General features: G+C 47.2%; 1 protein-coding gene across 13 annotated transcripts in view; it reads left to right on the forward strand.

Annotated features, from left to right (window-relative positions):
- Window positions 1-16401, forward strand: part of LOC121594881 (calsyntenin-1) — a 96917-nt gene that overhangs the window by 63266 nt on the left and 17250 nt on the right. For all 13 annotated transcript variants that reach the window (XM_041918665.1, XM_041918656.1, XM_041918652.1 and 10 more), the window contains exons 4-5: window positions 1692-1810; window positions 3016-3091. In XM_041918665.1, coding sequence (XP_041774599.1) covers window positions 1692-1810; window positions 3016-3091 — 195 coding nt within the window. The remainder of the gene's footprint in view (window positions 1-1691; window positions 1811-3015; window positions 3092-16401) is intronic.

The following is a 16401-nucleotide window of genomic DNA, read 5'->3' on the forward strand; positions in this document are numbered from 1 at the left end:
GAATGCAGGTTTCGAAGCTGGCAGTTAAGATTTGGATAGCAATCTAGCGAAATGGATGATAGCAAATTAGTTGATTGTTATTCAACTTCATATTTCCATATCGCTTTTCTTTCGTCTCGTTCAATCGAGCCAACATTCAGTTTGCGTAATTATTGGCATACTTTATCCCATCTAGTAAAGCTATTAAATTTAATTGCATCTTTTCAAACCCGGTGGCTTCGGTTTGAATTACATCCCTTCGCCAAATGCTCACAGTTGCTACAATTCGAGAAGCAATTTTACAGAGCTTAATTAATTTATCAAATTGCTCTCAGGCCGTTACCATTTCGGGGGGAGCGAGTTAGTTAACCTCACACAATATTTAGCATCGCCACGCTTTCACGGTCTGATCTATACGCCCCGCGGCGGCGCATTCCATCCAGTTGGTGTCGATTGCAAGTTTCGAAAGCGGAGTTTTGTCAACTTTGCGCATAAATAAATGTCGAGACAACATATCCCGCACATGCTTTCGGGAGTTTTGTGCTGCCACAAAAAAAAAAGAGTGGTGCATAATTCTCTGTTGGCAGTAGCTGTGAGCTATCGAAAATTCATTTTGTTTTTTGTTTTTTTTTTATGTAACTCCGATCGCTTCATTTGCTTTCGCGTTTCGGTAGCCGGTGCCGAATTTTGCAATTATGCAAAATTGTATCCACGCCACGCGTGTGCACTCTCTGCCACTGCCCAACAACGATATCGAGCGTTATTTAAACGACTGTGCGCTTTATGCTCGCGCTGATGATTGGTTGTGTTATGTGTTTTTTTGTCTTTCACTCTTCGTTTGTTTTTGTAATTCTTTCGCGCGCACTCTTCGCCCGCAATCGCTCACACATTGCAGTGGGCTTTTGTTTGAGCGGTAAAATAAGCGTGGCCCATCGCCCCTTACGATAGCGAATTGGCCATCGACTGAACATCCAACCAAACTGAGCTGTCCTTTTATGCTGCAGCCGTTCAGCGATTTCGATGGCCCGCCTGTACTGACAAAAATAAAACATTAATAACTGGGAGACGACCGTGGCAGCACAACACACCGTGGCTCATCGAGGAACAAAAAAAAACTCATATCTGCAATTAACAGATGCATGTCCGTTCGTGTTTTTTTCCCCCACACTATCCCTGATGGTACGAATGGGTCAGTAAAAAAAAGCGCTGAAATGAATTTATGATTGCCCGTGGGTATTACTTTTGTTTCGCTCATCTGTTTTCCTTTCACATCGTAATGCCACCGATAAACACGCGGGAAAACAGGCGATGCATCAATTTTACAATTACGCAAAGATGCATGAGTGTTTGCACAGCAGGAGAGGATGTAGGTGTATGTGTGTGTGTGTGTGGGTGTGCTTTTTCCACTTACTATTTAAATTTCAAACAATCGAACGATGCCATCCAGCCGCCGCATCTATCATTGCTTGTGTGCTGTTTTGTTTGGTGTTTCTGTCGAATAATCAATATTTTTTTCAGAACATAAATTTGTGATTCCACCCATGGGGATAGGGGATAGGGAAGGAGGAAAGGTGACATAAGTATTTCCCCTGTTGCTGCCTTTGTTAGCTATTATTTATTGTTGGGTCTGTTATTTTCGATCGGTACGGTAGAAATTAATGTACGCGTGATTTAATGCCTGTAATTTGCTGTATTTTGTATTCTCTTTCCAGATTGAGCTTGTGAACGAGCTTGGCATTCTGAAAGCAAAAAAGACACTGAACTGCGAAAAGCGGAAAAACTACAAATTTGACATTACCGCCGTTTTCTGCGATGGATCACATTCGAAGAGGTAAGAGCAACAATTGTTCTATAATGTATGGAAAAACGATGTTTTGATTTTTTACGTGAAATATTTCAATGTAATGACGTTTTAACTCTTCATTTTTCTCGACATGAAATAATTCAATCGCCGCACATGTTGTTAATTTTGAAGCCATTTTGAAGCTGCTTGGCTAGATTTGCATCTTAATTTATGAGATAATCTATTATGTTAAAAGTACATCATATTGCATACCTTCTGGCGTTCAGCAGGCGCAATGATACGGAGTAAAATTAATGAACAAATGTTGCCTATTTCGTTTACATTTAAAACTATTTTTTACATTTTAATATCTACTCGAACGAATCGTGTTTCATTTATCTAATAGATAGGCTGACAAGTCTTATTTCGTTACGAATCCAGCAACTCAATTGACATGCCCCTATTAATCCAAAAAGCACTACGAATTGCATAACTTTAGGCGCTCAAACATGAAATTTGTTTTTTTTTATACAATCAACCAAAATTGTTCAATTATTTCCACCTAACTTTAACATCTATTCTCGCCGCACCGAACGTGCGTTCAAGCCGAGCAGCAAACGTCGACCTTAAATTGCTCAGCAGTTGTGAAAAATGTGTTCCATTAAAATGTTGCTAGCGCCTACTTTTCATGTCAGCAATCACGGCAATAAAAGCGCCGCGGAACGTACCACCGTACGTACGTACGTACTCCAAAAACAAGCGAGCGACATACAAGCAATCGCGCATGTAGAGCTTGTTTTGTGCTGGTCCGTCCACCTTTTTGCTTCTTCTATTTACGTTCGCTCCCATCGTTCCACTTCGCACATCGCCAAGGCTTCTTCACTTCAATCACTCCGCGGAGACACCGAACCGAAAGTTTATCTGACAGGCGAAATATCGAAGCACTTTCTCCCGTCGCAATGTTTCCCCGTCCATTGCGCTAAACTTCCCTGGAAGCTTTGCTAGAAATTACTTGATGCGTACGTCTGTGCTTATCCTTCCACCCAGCCGAACGCACGAAGTTATTCGGCACTTTGGTATCTTTGGAGATTTCGCTCTCCTTGTTTCGAGTTAAATCCACGGCAACCCATGCTGTTCTTTTTTTGTTTTGTTTTTGCTTTTTTGGTTGGCAGGACTGATTACGATTACGAATTTCTTATCCCAAAAACTTTTTTTCTCACTCGCTTTCTCTCCAATTCTTCCTTCCGTTTCAGCGCGAGCGTACATATCTCCGTGATTGACATTAATGAATATTCGCCCACATTCCTGCAGCCCTCATACGTCACAGAGGTAAGTTTTGCAAGTAATGAACTTTCCGTCCGGCTTCTCACTTAGCAGTACCGAGTGCGGTGGGCTCTGCCATAGACTACTTAGCAGCAGTGTTCGGCTGCAGTTATCAAACACATTCATCCCGACCTTTGGGTGGTGTGTACCTTTGTCAACCGGTGCGTCAATATCGGTGGCTCTGACCCGGCCCTACTGTGCACTCGGGCAGCTCCAGCATCTCTCTCCAGCATGTGCCAGTAATTAGTGAATGCTTCTTTGCCGTCCCCGTAGCCCGCGTTATGCGTCTTTGCCCTGCGAAAACTCCAAAAGTCAGCAAACTTCCAATCCAAGCACATCGGTAATTTATTGCTCGCCCAGCCCATCCCCGGAGAAAATGGTTTCGGACCGTATGAGATTGGTTTCGGTATGCGAAAGTGGAATAAGAGAGAGAGACCGACCGACCGACCGCCCGAAATAGAGCGCCAGAAGAAGTTTCTTAATATTCATCATCCATCTTCTGGTTTGCGAATTAGTTCCACCTCAACCACCAGGCGTCTCCATGGGGGGGCGTTCACATTTCCATCACTTTCACCGCTCGCACTCCGTTGTAAGTTACCGACGGGGATGTCACAGTTACTTTTGCACTTGAAGCAAATGAACACACACACACACACAAGAAACAAATAAAAAGTGGAATGGAATGCCACCCGAACCGGCCACGATCGTGAATAGATGGCCCACACGATTCATGAATGTCTTTTTCATTTTCTCTCTCTCTCTCCCTCACTCGCTTTTCTCGACCCTCACCGACGCCTCATCAAACTCAATTTTCGGCACCTTTAGTCCGGTTCGTTTTGGTGTATTTGCTGCTCATCACCCGGAAAGGTCTGCCCGTTAGGTCGTTTTCTTTCCCGTTTTTTTGTGCCTCTCGATTCTACCGAGGCGTAACTATACACCAAAGCAATTCTGCAAGCTCCGCTGGCCGATTTTCACAGACTCGTAATTAATTCAATGTACTGGTATTGATTTTTGCTCCGTTACAGAAAAAAACGGGCCCCCCTACATTGAGCGATGTCGCCCACAAAGCAAAGCAAAGGTCTTCTGACATTGCCTTTTTTTTAATCAAAATGCTCCTCCGAAACACTTCAATTATTATTGAACACAGTGACACACACACACACACACACACACACACACACACACACACACACACACACACACACCACACACACACACACACACACACACACACACACACACACACACCACACACACACACACACACACACACACACACACACACACACACACACCACACACACACACACACACACACACACACACACACACACACACACACACACACACACACACACACACACACACACACACACACACACACACACACACACACACACACACACACACACACACACACACACACACACACACACACACACACACACACACACACACACACATTGAACGCACGACTGCTCGCTTGTGTCGCATTGGGGACTGAATTACGAATTTGATGAACGCCCCGAACCGTGACAACCTGGACCTGGAGGGCTTCTAGGAAGAAAACAGCAACGGAAAAAGAAGCAGAAATTATGACCGGTGCGAATTCCAGTGCCTTTGTGGGTGTGATACATTTTCGATACAGAATAAATCGATACATTTTCCAAGAAAGTTGATAATACACTGAAATGTCACAGCGAACAAAAACACATTCTTAGCTTCAAAGGATGCTTCGGAAGCAGTTGATCAAGATTGATTTTTCGATCCCACTTTGTTTCGGCTTCATGAAACGGTCGCATGAACCGGTTGCGGTAATGAAGCGCGATTTTCCACAATTAAAAGCAACATTTTGCAAAAGAAAAACATAACCAGGGAGTGAGTGAATCTCCATCCCCACTTGGAAAACGCCACGAGTGGTGAACCAAATTGATAGCTTTTAATGTTTGATGAGCGTTAATGGTGAGGTTCCGTTTGCCACTTTCACGCTATTCTAACCATTTGCGCGCTGTATGCGATTCCGAACCCGTGGGGGGAAGGAAGCAAAAAACGTTCACTTTTAACCACTTTGAAAGGGTCATTATCGGGATGCGGCGGTAAAAAGCAATTAAAAAAGCACAAAAGCGTTTCCATCCATCCATCCATCGGGGGCGAAACCGCGCATTCCGCTAAGGAGTGGTGCGCGCAGGCGAGTACCAAACTCACCTCGCCTCTCTCTCTCCGTTTGCTGCAACACTTTGACGAAGGATTTGAAGTTGCTTAATTCACGTCAGGATGAGCTATGAAGTTTGACAAAATAAAGGCAGTTTGGACACGGCAAAAGTTAGTTGCCCCGTTTAACGAGTAAACGTCTGAAGTCGATGTGCGCGCTGTCAGCTAAATTGGATTGAATGTCATTTAATCCGCTGCCAAATGGCGGGAAAAGTATTGCATTAACTTCCTGAAAACTAAGTTACAAAATAATAAAGGCCAGATTTGATTGGACCACCACAAAATGGGCTTCTCCAACAAGAATAATGTCCAAACGAGCCACGCTAAATCACAAGGCATCAGCACACTTGTATCGCGTTTAGTCCAACCGCAGGAGCTTAAATTATCAACCAAGCACTTTTGTTATCAATATCGCTTCTCTCTGCTATGTACAAACCAAAAGGCTCATCCGCGTGCAAACTGCATCCTGCAATATTTAACACACACATGCACACATACTGCGGATGGATTGCGTGTGAATAGCGCTTCGGAACAAAACACAAAAGGCGCTTCGGAGTTTGAAAACAACGGCGCAGCAGCAATCTAGCGATCGGCCGCGATAATCGATAAGACAAATACGTGCATTCAGCCATACGCATACAAACGACCGACCGACAGCAGTTAAAAGAGATGCACCAGCAAATGGCGTCGGCAGGGAAATGGGACGGAGACTCCCTGCTCTTTCCCCTTTTTCTGTGCCACGCCCGTTCATACGCTGGCTTCCGGTTCGTGTGGCTAAGCTAGGGCTATTGTTTCCGGCTTCCGGTCCCGATATCATTCCGGTTTTGAATGCGCTTGCCTATGTGTGTGTGAGTGTGTTTTTGTTTGCAGGATGAGTGCATCCGCTTTTCGAATCGAAACTTTGCCTGCAAAACCGTAGTGCACCGTAGTGCTTACAACAAAAGTAATATTAATTTCGAAACAACACCAACTCTGCTGCAGGTGAGTTAAGATAAAGTCTGTCGCCCCGCTCCCTCATTTCACGCATATGTGGGGAATACCTTCCTTTGTGTGTGCTTTGGCTTTTGCACCGGCGATAGCGATGGGGCGTGTGTGTATTAAAATAACGTTCGCTTGCAACGTAGTGTGAACGTACACGGGGCGCACTGCATCCCGTTTTTTTTTTTGCAAAAGAAGAGAAAAAGAAGTGAGAAATACAGCGCCACCTAGGCAAGGCTGGCAGGGAAAACAGCAGGAGCTAGTGCAGCAACTAACAACCAACGGCAGTAGCCCTGCTGCCCATGCATCATCGGTGGAAAGTTTCGCGCTTTTCCGTTTTCACGCTAGCACGCGGACACTGCCCTTCCTTCCCGACGGTGTGCACACACAAACTTTGCACGCGTTTGAAGTATTAACGATTTCCTGCCGTGTGCCGGTTGGTGTGTACCCCGTAGTAGGGGTTTTTTTTGTATCATTTACGTGAGTAGTTTATGGAGCTTTTCCGATGTTTGGCCTCTTTGAATGCTATAGGTGGATGCGGGAGAAAGTTTTGGTAAAGGTATAAAAAACTGAGACATGATATCTTTAGGCTCGAGTTTTTAAAGTAACTACGGAAGTTTATCAAAAGCGGTAACTCGATCATTAGTAGATGCATTCAATAGGAAAAACTGTTCAAGTAAATATTTTTCGAGAAAACTGTAATCGCTGGCGTTCATTTACCTTAAAGCCGAATTCGAGACGAAAGCAATCTCAGAACTAGCGATGAGAATACTTACTCTTTTCAGTGATTTGAATCAAAATAGAAGATTGGCTGCAGGGATTAGAATGTTAAACTCACTGTTTAAAGATTGTTAACTAGTAATGCACTATACAACCCATCTTTACATTTCGCCATTACTCCTTTTCGATCCAACTCGCTCATCTACTTTCTGTGCCGATTAGAGACGCACTGATTGTGGATTCATATCACGCACTCTTTTCCTGGCTGAATAGAGACCTCATTCCTTGGGATTCAACTCACTCTCTCTCTCTCTCTCAGCGCCAGGGGCGGATTAAGAAGTAAGCGGTCGCGTGGAGCCCCAAGGGCCCACGGGGGGGCCGAGAAAAAGAATCCACCTTCGCTCACTTGTAAATTTGCTTCTCAATGCCTCTCTGATTTAGAATTCTTCATACAACTTTTGGGTCAACTCTTCAGAAAGGCCTACCTTCGTGTTAACTGCTTAGAGCCTCCACTTGTGTTAATCCACCAGTGCTCAGCGCCGACCAGTAACGCACTCTTTTGGGATCCTTTCTACTTGCTTATACAGAGTGAATAAAGTAATAATTAATTTATTCATAAAAATAGAATAAAAAGTGAAGGGTTTTATTTTCATCACTCCAGGCTGGGCTGTGTCCATACATTCACTTGCAGGATTAAATTTCCTCGTTCATTCTCACTCTCAGTCTCACTATTTTTGTCTCAATTCAATGCGATGTTTACTGGTCGGTTCGGTAGTACAGTCTCAAGTTGTACGGCCCAACAGATCATGCCCGTCTTGCGTTCAAATCTAGCACTGAGCTTTACCATACAAGAGTGTCTGACTTATCTATAAAGTTTACATGTACATAAATCAATCACAGATCATCGCTAAGTTGTGCTGCTATCATTACGCAACTATTGAAAATGATCATTAAATGATTTGAAGATAAATGTATACATTGTGAAGAGCCTCAATTTCAACCCAAAAATTGTATTTGGATATTGATCGAACGTTATGAAAATTATTGGCATTGTTAGGCGATGAAATGAGCAACAAACACTTACTTACTTACTTATCCGGCACTACAACCGCTTTGCGGTCTTGGCCTGCCTCAGGAGTGTCCGAAACCGCTCACGGTCTCGCGCCTTCGTCTGCCAGTCCGTTATCCCGGCCTTAATGGCGGACGCCTCCACGCCATCTTGCCACCTCAATTTGGGCCTACCACGCCTCCTCTGTCCTTGTGGACGGCCTAAAAAGACTTTACGGGCTGGGTCGTCCGTTTCCATGCGTATAACATGGCCAGCCCACCGGAGCCTGGCGAGCTTTATACGCTGTACGACAGTGAGGTCGCCGTACATCTCGTATAGCTCGTCATTATAGCGGCTCCTCCATTGTCCTTCCACACATACGGGGCCAAGTATCCTTCTGAGCATCTTCCTCTCGAACGCGGCTAAGAGGGTTTCGTCAGATTTGGACAGTGTCCATGTCTCAGAGGCGTATGTGAGTACTGGTACTATATAGGTACTATATAGTCCCAGCTTCGTCCGTCGCGACAGGTTCTTTGAGGTAAACTGCTTTTTCAGGCTGTAGAATGACCGGTTGGCAGCCAGCATCCTTGCGCGCAACTCAGCTTCCATGCTGTTGTCGTTGCTGACCTTTGACCCAAGATAGGTGAATTGTGGGACGACTTCAAAAGTGCGTTCACCTATCTGTACGTCACGCCTACGTAGATTCGGATTATTTATTGGTAGGTCCGCTGATGTTGCCACCATCAGTTTGGTCTTTGCCTCGTTTATCTGCAATCCGAGGCTCTCTGCCGCCTGCTCAATCCCTTGGTAGGCTTCTGCTACATAGGAGAGCCGCAGACCAATGATGTCTATATCATCAGCGTATGCCAGGATCTGGATTGACTTATAGAAGATGGTTCCCGTAGTCTCCACCCTCGAGTCGCGGATGGCCCTCTCTAGCGCCAAGTTGAATAGGAGACAGGCAAGCCCGTCCCCCTGGCGCAGACCTTTGGTGGTAGCAAAAGGTCCTGAGAGTTTTCCATCCACCCTCACCTGGCAAGTGACGTTGGTCATAGTCATTCTAACTAGCCTTATCAGTTTGGCCGGGATTCCAAATGAGCTCATAGCGTCGTACAGTTTTACCCTGGCTATGCTATCGTATGCGGCTTTGAAGTCTATGAAGAGATGGTATGTGTCGTTTTTGTATTCAGCCATCTTCTCCAAGATCTGCCGCATGGTGAAGATCTGATCAGTGGTTGATTTTCCGTTTCGGAATCCTCTTTGATAGTTTCCTACTATCTCTTCGACGTGCGGGACAAGGCGATCCTGAAGGATCAGGGAGAATATTTTATAGGCGGTATTCAACACCGTAATACCCCTGTAGTTGTTGCAGTCCAACCTGTCTCCCTTCTTGTATACGGGGTAGATGATGCCGAGATTCCAATCACAAGGCATCGATTCGCTATCCCACACCTCAGTAACAATTTGATGAATCTCGTTTTCTAGTCGTGCACCTCCATTCTTGACCAGTTCAGCTGCAATTCCGTCGGTTCCGGGTGCCTTGTTATTTTTCAGCCGACGGATAGCCTTTCGTGTTTCTTCTATGCTAGGTGGCAGTAGCATGACACTATCTGCTAGTGGCGCTTCTAGCTGTTCGTTTAACTGGTCGTTGAGTAATTCATCAAAGTACTGAGCCCACCGCGAGAGGACCTCTGGCTGGTTACTAACCAGATCTCCATCCTTGTTGCGACAGCAGGTTACCTTAGGTACCACGTTGTTTCGGTGACCTGCTATCGCTTGGTAAAACTTTCGTGTCGGTCCGTACGCCTCTCTGGTTTGCTCGAGTTCCCGCATGTTTTGCTCTTCCAAAGCATGCTTCTTAGAGCGGTGAACTCGTTTCTCTTCGCGTCTGAGCCGTGAATATTCCTCTGCGCATGCCCGCGTTCTATGCCGTTGCTGCATTGCTCGGTATGCAGTATTCTTACGTTCGGTCACTTGTCTGCATTCATCGTCGAACCAGCCAGATTTGGTGTTGCCACGACGTGGTGGGAGTATATTTCTTGCACAGTTTATTATTTTTGTTTTTAGAGCGTTCCACCTCTCGCTCGTAGTTTCATATCTGTTTTCTGGTAGTAGAGACTCGTCTAAAGCGGCTTTGAATTCCTGTTGGACAGTAATGTTCCTTAGAGAGTCCGTGTTGAGCCGAGGCTGCGTGTTTTCTCCGCCCCCATTGGTGCGGGGCGGGCGATTCTACAACGTATCACTAAGCCAACCAAGTAGTGATCGGAATCGATATTGGCTCCTCGATAAGTTCTGACGTTTAACAGGCTCGACTGTCGTCGGCGGCTTATTAACACGTGGTCGATCTGGTTGAAGGATTCGCCATCCGGGTGCGCCCACGTCATTTTGTGGATGTCCCTCCGCGCAAATTTGGTACTTCCTACAACCAGATTGTTCGCTGCGGCGAACTGGACCAATCTACTACCATTATCGTTACTGTGCTCATGCAGACTGTGACAGCCAGTGTATTGGCAGTACATTGGCTCCCTACCGACTTTTGCGTTGAAGTCCCCCAGGATGATTTTGAGGTCATGCCTGGGGCACGCATCTATAGTTCTAGCGAGGCGGCCGTAAAAAAGGTCCTTCTCCTCTTCCTCTTTATCTTCGGTAGGGGCGTGAACGTTTATGAGGCTTATATTAAAAAATTTGCCTCGCATGCGCAGGGTGCATAGCCTATCGTTTATAGCCTTGAAATCTATGATTACGGATTTCAGCCGGGGACCTACGGCGAAACCCGTTCCGAGCATGTGGTGGCGGTCGTGGCAGCTGTAGTAAATATCGTAGCATTGCTTACCACGCCTGTTGTGCACACCGTTCCCTAGCCACCGAATCTCTTGTAGAGCTACGAGGTCCATGCTCAATGTGGCTAGGGCGTCATCAAGTTGTTTCAAGGCTCCGGCTTTGCTAAGAGTGCGTACGTTCCATGAGCCCATTTTAATCGTTGTCCGGGGGCATTGCGTTGGGTCGGTATCGTTAAGTCCGTTTCGTATCCTTCTGATGCTTTCTGTAGTCAGTTGTTCCATGGGACTGGGTGACTGGCCCTGCGCCCACGTGGCCGTTTTATTTAGCGTCGGGTTGCCCCCCCGACGTTCAGGCACCCAGTTTCCCGGGATACCCACCCCCCTCCTGGTTCGCCATATGCCACCATCCGCCCAAGGGGTTGGATCTAGCCCGTGTACCCAAGCTAGGATATATGAAGGCACATGTTACCACTCTGCACGACGAGGACGTGTCGGAATAGGAGTTGGATGGGAGAGCCTATGTTATCCCTCGGAGGGCTTCGGATCCCATCCCATTACAGAGCAACAAACAACAGCTTTGAAATAGCTGTGTGTGAATTTATTCCATTCAATTTTAAAGTATGAATTAAAACGTAACAGTCTTACATTAACTTGCTCCTAGCAACGACACTTAAGCTTACTTCATTTACTCAAATGCCTACGAAAACAAACTCCGAGTAGCAAGCGACCAGTCGACGTGTGCTCGCATGGACCTTTTGTTTTATTTTTAGCCCGAAAAAAGGTGCATGGTGCGTACTTTCCTGGTACGTTTTACCATAACTTAATTACGATGGACCAATTTCGGTAACTTATTGGTGATTTTGTTTCGTTTCTGCCGATCTGCGGAACCCTTCCTGGAAGTATCATCCTAAACTCGGGCTGCTGATGCGTGTGTACACTGTAGCTACCCTAGGCTCGTGATGGTGTGCTTCCTTTTTTCGTTTCTATTCACTTCTATCTTTATCTGAAAACCTGAAGAAGAAGAATCACCTGTCAAAGCCCTGCTCCACCAAGCCTTCGATTTTTCGAGGAGGGGTACAACAGGGGAAAAAAAACAAACATTGGAGAATGATTTTGATGGTGATGACCGTGACGTCGGAACGAAGGGACACGATACCGGGGACCGCATCGGTACCTTTTTCTTTGTTGCTTGCGCACTGTAGTATATTGTTGTGATTGTTTCCCGAAATGTGTGCTTTTCCTTCCTAAGCCAACAAATCCCGTGTGCGCGCCCCAACCCGCAGTCCCAATTTGGTTCCCGTGTTCCTGAAATTCAAGGACAATCCGATCATTTCCACTTGGGTGGGTGTTTTTTGTTGTTTTGTTTTGTGTGTCGCACCTAACCTTTCTGTCGCATCGATTTTCGTTCGGTGAGGGTTTCCGGGGGTCGTAGCTAGACGGAGAGAATCCGTCCGTCCGACGAAACAAATGAGGTACGAAAAGCGGTCGGTAGCACTTCTTCAAACAGCGTTCAAGAGATGGTTGGGGTTTTTTTTGGAGAAAGTGTAAGAAGCATAGACTCATCGTTAGATGGTTGAGCATCTGAAGATATTCTGCCAGCTTCCCGTCTCAAGAAATCAGCCAACAGGCAGGACGTGCCCATTATCTGCGCAATATCCAGTGTCGTGTCTCGAATGTCCCCGTCCGGAGAGAGAGCTGAACGGACTGAATTTCGAAGGCGAAGCGAACCTACGGAATGACTCCAAAGCGAAAGGATATCGGTAATCCTTTTGATGATGTTCTTAATCATCCACTCAATTGCGCTGTATAAATTTCACCGTTCGCTTGTTCACTTTCCTCCCGAGCTTCTTTGTCCTGCATCCAGTAAACTTCGAAACAAAACACGGTCCCCAAAATCCAATCCCAAACTCTTTTGGGATCGTCCACAACACATCATCCCCTTCTTTAAAGTATGGTTTTTGGTCACTCCTTTGGTCACGATTTACTTTACTGCCCCACCAGCTACACACCGCCACGATCGTCTCATCATCTCGGAACCGATAATCCTGATCATCCAAAGGTTCCGGATCACCACCGTCGAAGGTCCTTCCCCGGTTTGGTGGATGACGTTTCGACAGCAAAAAGATGGCGAGCTTTCGCTGGGTTGTTGCCCATTTTTCCGCAAATTGCACACATCCACCAAAGATATGGACCGCAATAGAGATGTGTGTGTCCTTTTTTTCTGGAATAGGATGGCCACGCTGCTGGCTCACGGCAGATGAAATGCAACGGTTTCGTCCGTGGCTTCCCAATGTTGGTTATCGTTGGATTATATATTCTTTACCTTTCGCTCTACAATCGCCTCGTCCTTTCTTCGAACTCGGATGCGCTCTAGGCATAGACGTCAGTGTGTTTTCCTATTTCCTTTCTTTTTCGTGTTGTCGTCACGATAGCAAAAATAGTGGCTTCCTTTCGCAGCAGCTTTCGGCGAAGGAAACGAAATAGATGACGACGCTGGGAAAGGTAAAAGGTAAAATTCTTCCCCGAGCAGCATCCGGTACGCGAGGCGAGGCGCACAAATAAAACGCTTTCCTCCCATCTGTGTGTGTGTGGCTGGCTGTGTAGTTCTTGGTTTGACTGTTCAAATGCAAGACAGTGGAAACGATATTGCAATGCCTGAGCTGCCAAGAAAATGCCACACAGACACGCCGAAGTATACGGGGAAATGGAGGTAGGCGCGCGTGGAGCGCAACGGCGGAATTGAAAACGAGAAAACTTCGAAGCTACTATTTCCTGCGTCAGGAACTCGTGACTTTTTCCTCCCACCAACTCCCCCTCATCCGTTTTTCTGTCCTTATTTGCCGTTTTTTTCCTCCCCCTACTTTGTTTGTTTCTCACTTTTCCGAGCTCCACTGACAGGTTTTGGCATGGGTTGGAACTGAGTGGAACGAGTGGGAATAGAAGAGAAAGAAAAAGTGGTGCCAAGTGGTGCCAAGTCTTCATCCTCTCCTCCGGGCCTCTCCAGCGCCGCCGTCCCGGTGTTCGTTCCTGTGGCCTTGGTGTTCCACTTGGTGTGCAATTTTCCCGCTTCCCGACCAGCGCACAACAATCATGCTCTCGCTCTGTCTCTTGGTGCCCGCCAAGAAAGCAAACGGCAAAGATCTTTTACCGTGACCTGGCCCGCTTCCTGCCATCCCGCATGCTCTCTCCAACACTTGTGCCTTCGTTCGAAAACCACTAAACCCCAAAGGCTTGACTTCACGTTTCGATTATGCTTCGGTGCGGTGTGCTGTACTCTTTTCCGCGCCTTTCGGGCAAATGCTTACGGCTTACAGAGCAGAGCGACCGTCTTCGCGATCCTTCCCCGGGTCGGCGCTTCTTCGCTTTGCAGGAAATGATGGAATTACATTTCCTTGCGCAAAAGCAGGGCAGGGTTTTGCCGTCGAGCACCAAATCGAGTTCGGAGAAAACGGTCGAGGACTACGCGCTCGCGCTCCCCCTTTTGTGCGCTTCTTCGCAGTGGGGCCATCCGCTCGCTAGAAGACAGCAGTTGTAGAGACCACAGTTTGTCTTCTGGCCCCCTGGTTGGCCCCCGCAACAAAACGCAAGGATTTCATCCCACGTTCACGTGGAGAAGGCGGAAAGGCGGATCCCACGCCGCACGCTCTTGAGACGTGCACAATCGACTTTCGGTGCTTGGGAAGGATCTCTCTGCACAACATCATTCGGGGTGTGCGTGTGACCGGTTCCGCCCGTCGTCGAGAAAGGGTCGTTCGTCCAGATCCAGATGGCGCTGACACGCTTCGAAGGGGAAGCGCAGGGCGCTTGGAATCTACAGATATTTGTCATCGTTACCGAGCGCCAGTCTCCCAGCAAGTCGATCGGAACGGCATCCCTCAAACCGCACCGCATGGACAGTTTTCTCCGAACGCATCGAAACCCCTCCGCCGCCGGTCACAGGTGTGTACGCGCGGGTGTGCGCGGAGATTCGTCAATAAAAGGGCCCAAACCACAGGCACAAACAGCATTGTGGGCGATGGTGGTGGTTTTGCCTCCCTCCGATGGCGGCGGCAGCACTGGGACGATTGGGCGAGGAAATATTGATCCCCTTAAACTACATGACAATAAAATACCATCGGCTACGCTCCATTAGACATTCGGAATTTGGCTCCCGGTTTCATGGAACAGCGTTATTGGAGCGCTTCTCAATTTTCTCCTGCCACTTTGCTCTTCCTTCGCTTGCTCTCGGCCTGTATTAAGCGCCACTCGGAGCTTGCGACACATCCCCGGAGTGTATCTTTAATCACGTTTGACAAATAAATTAATATTCTCCCTCAATTGGATAACTTTTCGGGGCCGACGCGTTTGTGTCCCGCGCTATGACAGCCGAGGATTAGAAGGGCGCTGTATCTGCCGTGTCTGCCACCTTTAGCAGCTCCTCGACGCCAAACCGACGCCTCAATAAATCCCTTTCTTTAGAACCGAACCATCGCACGCACCAGTCCTGCAGTCTTGGAGCGCGCCACGGTGTAGAAGTTTCGCACATCGGCTTCATTACACGTCCCGGGCGTGTGTCTTCGCAATCCTTTGGGATGTTGGGTATCGTGTCGTACCGTTGCCCGAGCGAAACGAGAGCTTCCGCCCCGTCTTCTCCTCCTTTCCCGGTTGACGATGTGAAGCAAACGATAAGAGGCCGCTGATACACGGTTTTGTGTAACGATGAGGCCGCAACCGCCAGCCAGCGCTGCGGGCTATTTCTTTTGGTGCCGTGTGCCCACCTTTAGCCGCTCTCGGGTCCTTGTTTGTCTAAGCGGGAACCAGTGATGGCAGGAGGTATTTATGAACTCTGGTGCCTGCCACTCCTGCGAAAAAAGGGGTGTAAGAAGTGTACTGGGTCGACCAGCATATTTCTTAGCGGCTTCGTTTGTGTAGAGGTCCAATTTTGGGACGAGCGAAGTAGACGGAAGGTGCAGGAAAGGGTAAGCGCATACTTAATTGAATGTTAATCCATACAGGATCCTTTCTCTCTTTCTCTCCCCCGACACAATTTGGCTCCGCTTTTTGCAAAAGGCATGATACTACTACAAACACATGAAGCACTGGAAATGTTTGCTGATCTTGCCTCTCTCAGCACGGCGTTGTATGTGGCTGCTCATCAAAAGATAATGGATATTGAATCATGCCAAGCGAACGATAGAAAAATAGCATCCAACTCGGGGAGTCGGTGGGTGCAGAACGAGGGTGGTGGCGGCCTGTATGGCCCTCTCGTGTATGTAGGAAGGCATCTGTCCAAAACATGGGCAATATGAAATGTTTAAGTTTACAATGTTACTACACAACCACGGTGGTGGCAGCTTCGCCCGCTGCACGTGTTTTTCTGCTCGACTCGAGGATTGGTTTTTATAGAGCGCGCCCGCCCCACTGATGATAAGGAACTTTATTGTTGATGTTTTTCTTTCCCCCATTGGGGGGGGGGACGCAAGAGAAGCCAGAGAGAGAGAGAGAGAGAGAGAGAGAGAGAGAGAGAGAGGAAGTGGTAATTTGATACAGAAGACTGGAGAGCTTTTCATTTTGTATAATTGAGGCTACAGGCTTGTAGA

This window comes from Anopheles merus, chromosome 2L (genome assembly GCF_017562075.2).
Source record: "Anopheles merus strain MAF chromosome 2L, AmerM5.1, whole genome shotgun sequence".
Lineage (NCBI taxonomy): Eukaryota > Metazoa > Arthropoda > Insecta > Diptera > Culicidae > Anopheles > Anopheles merus.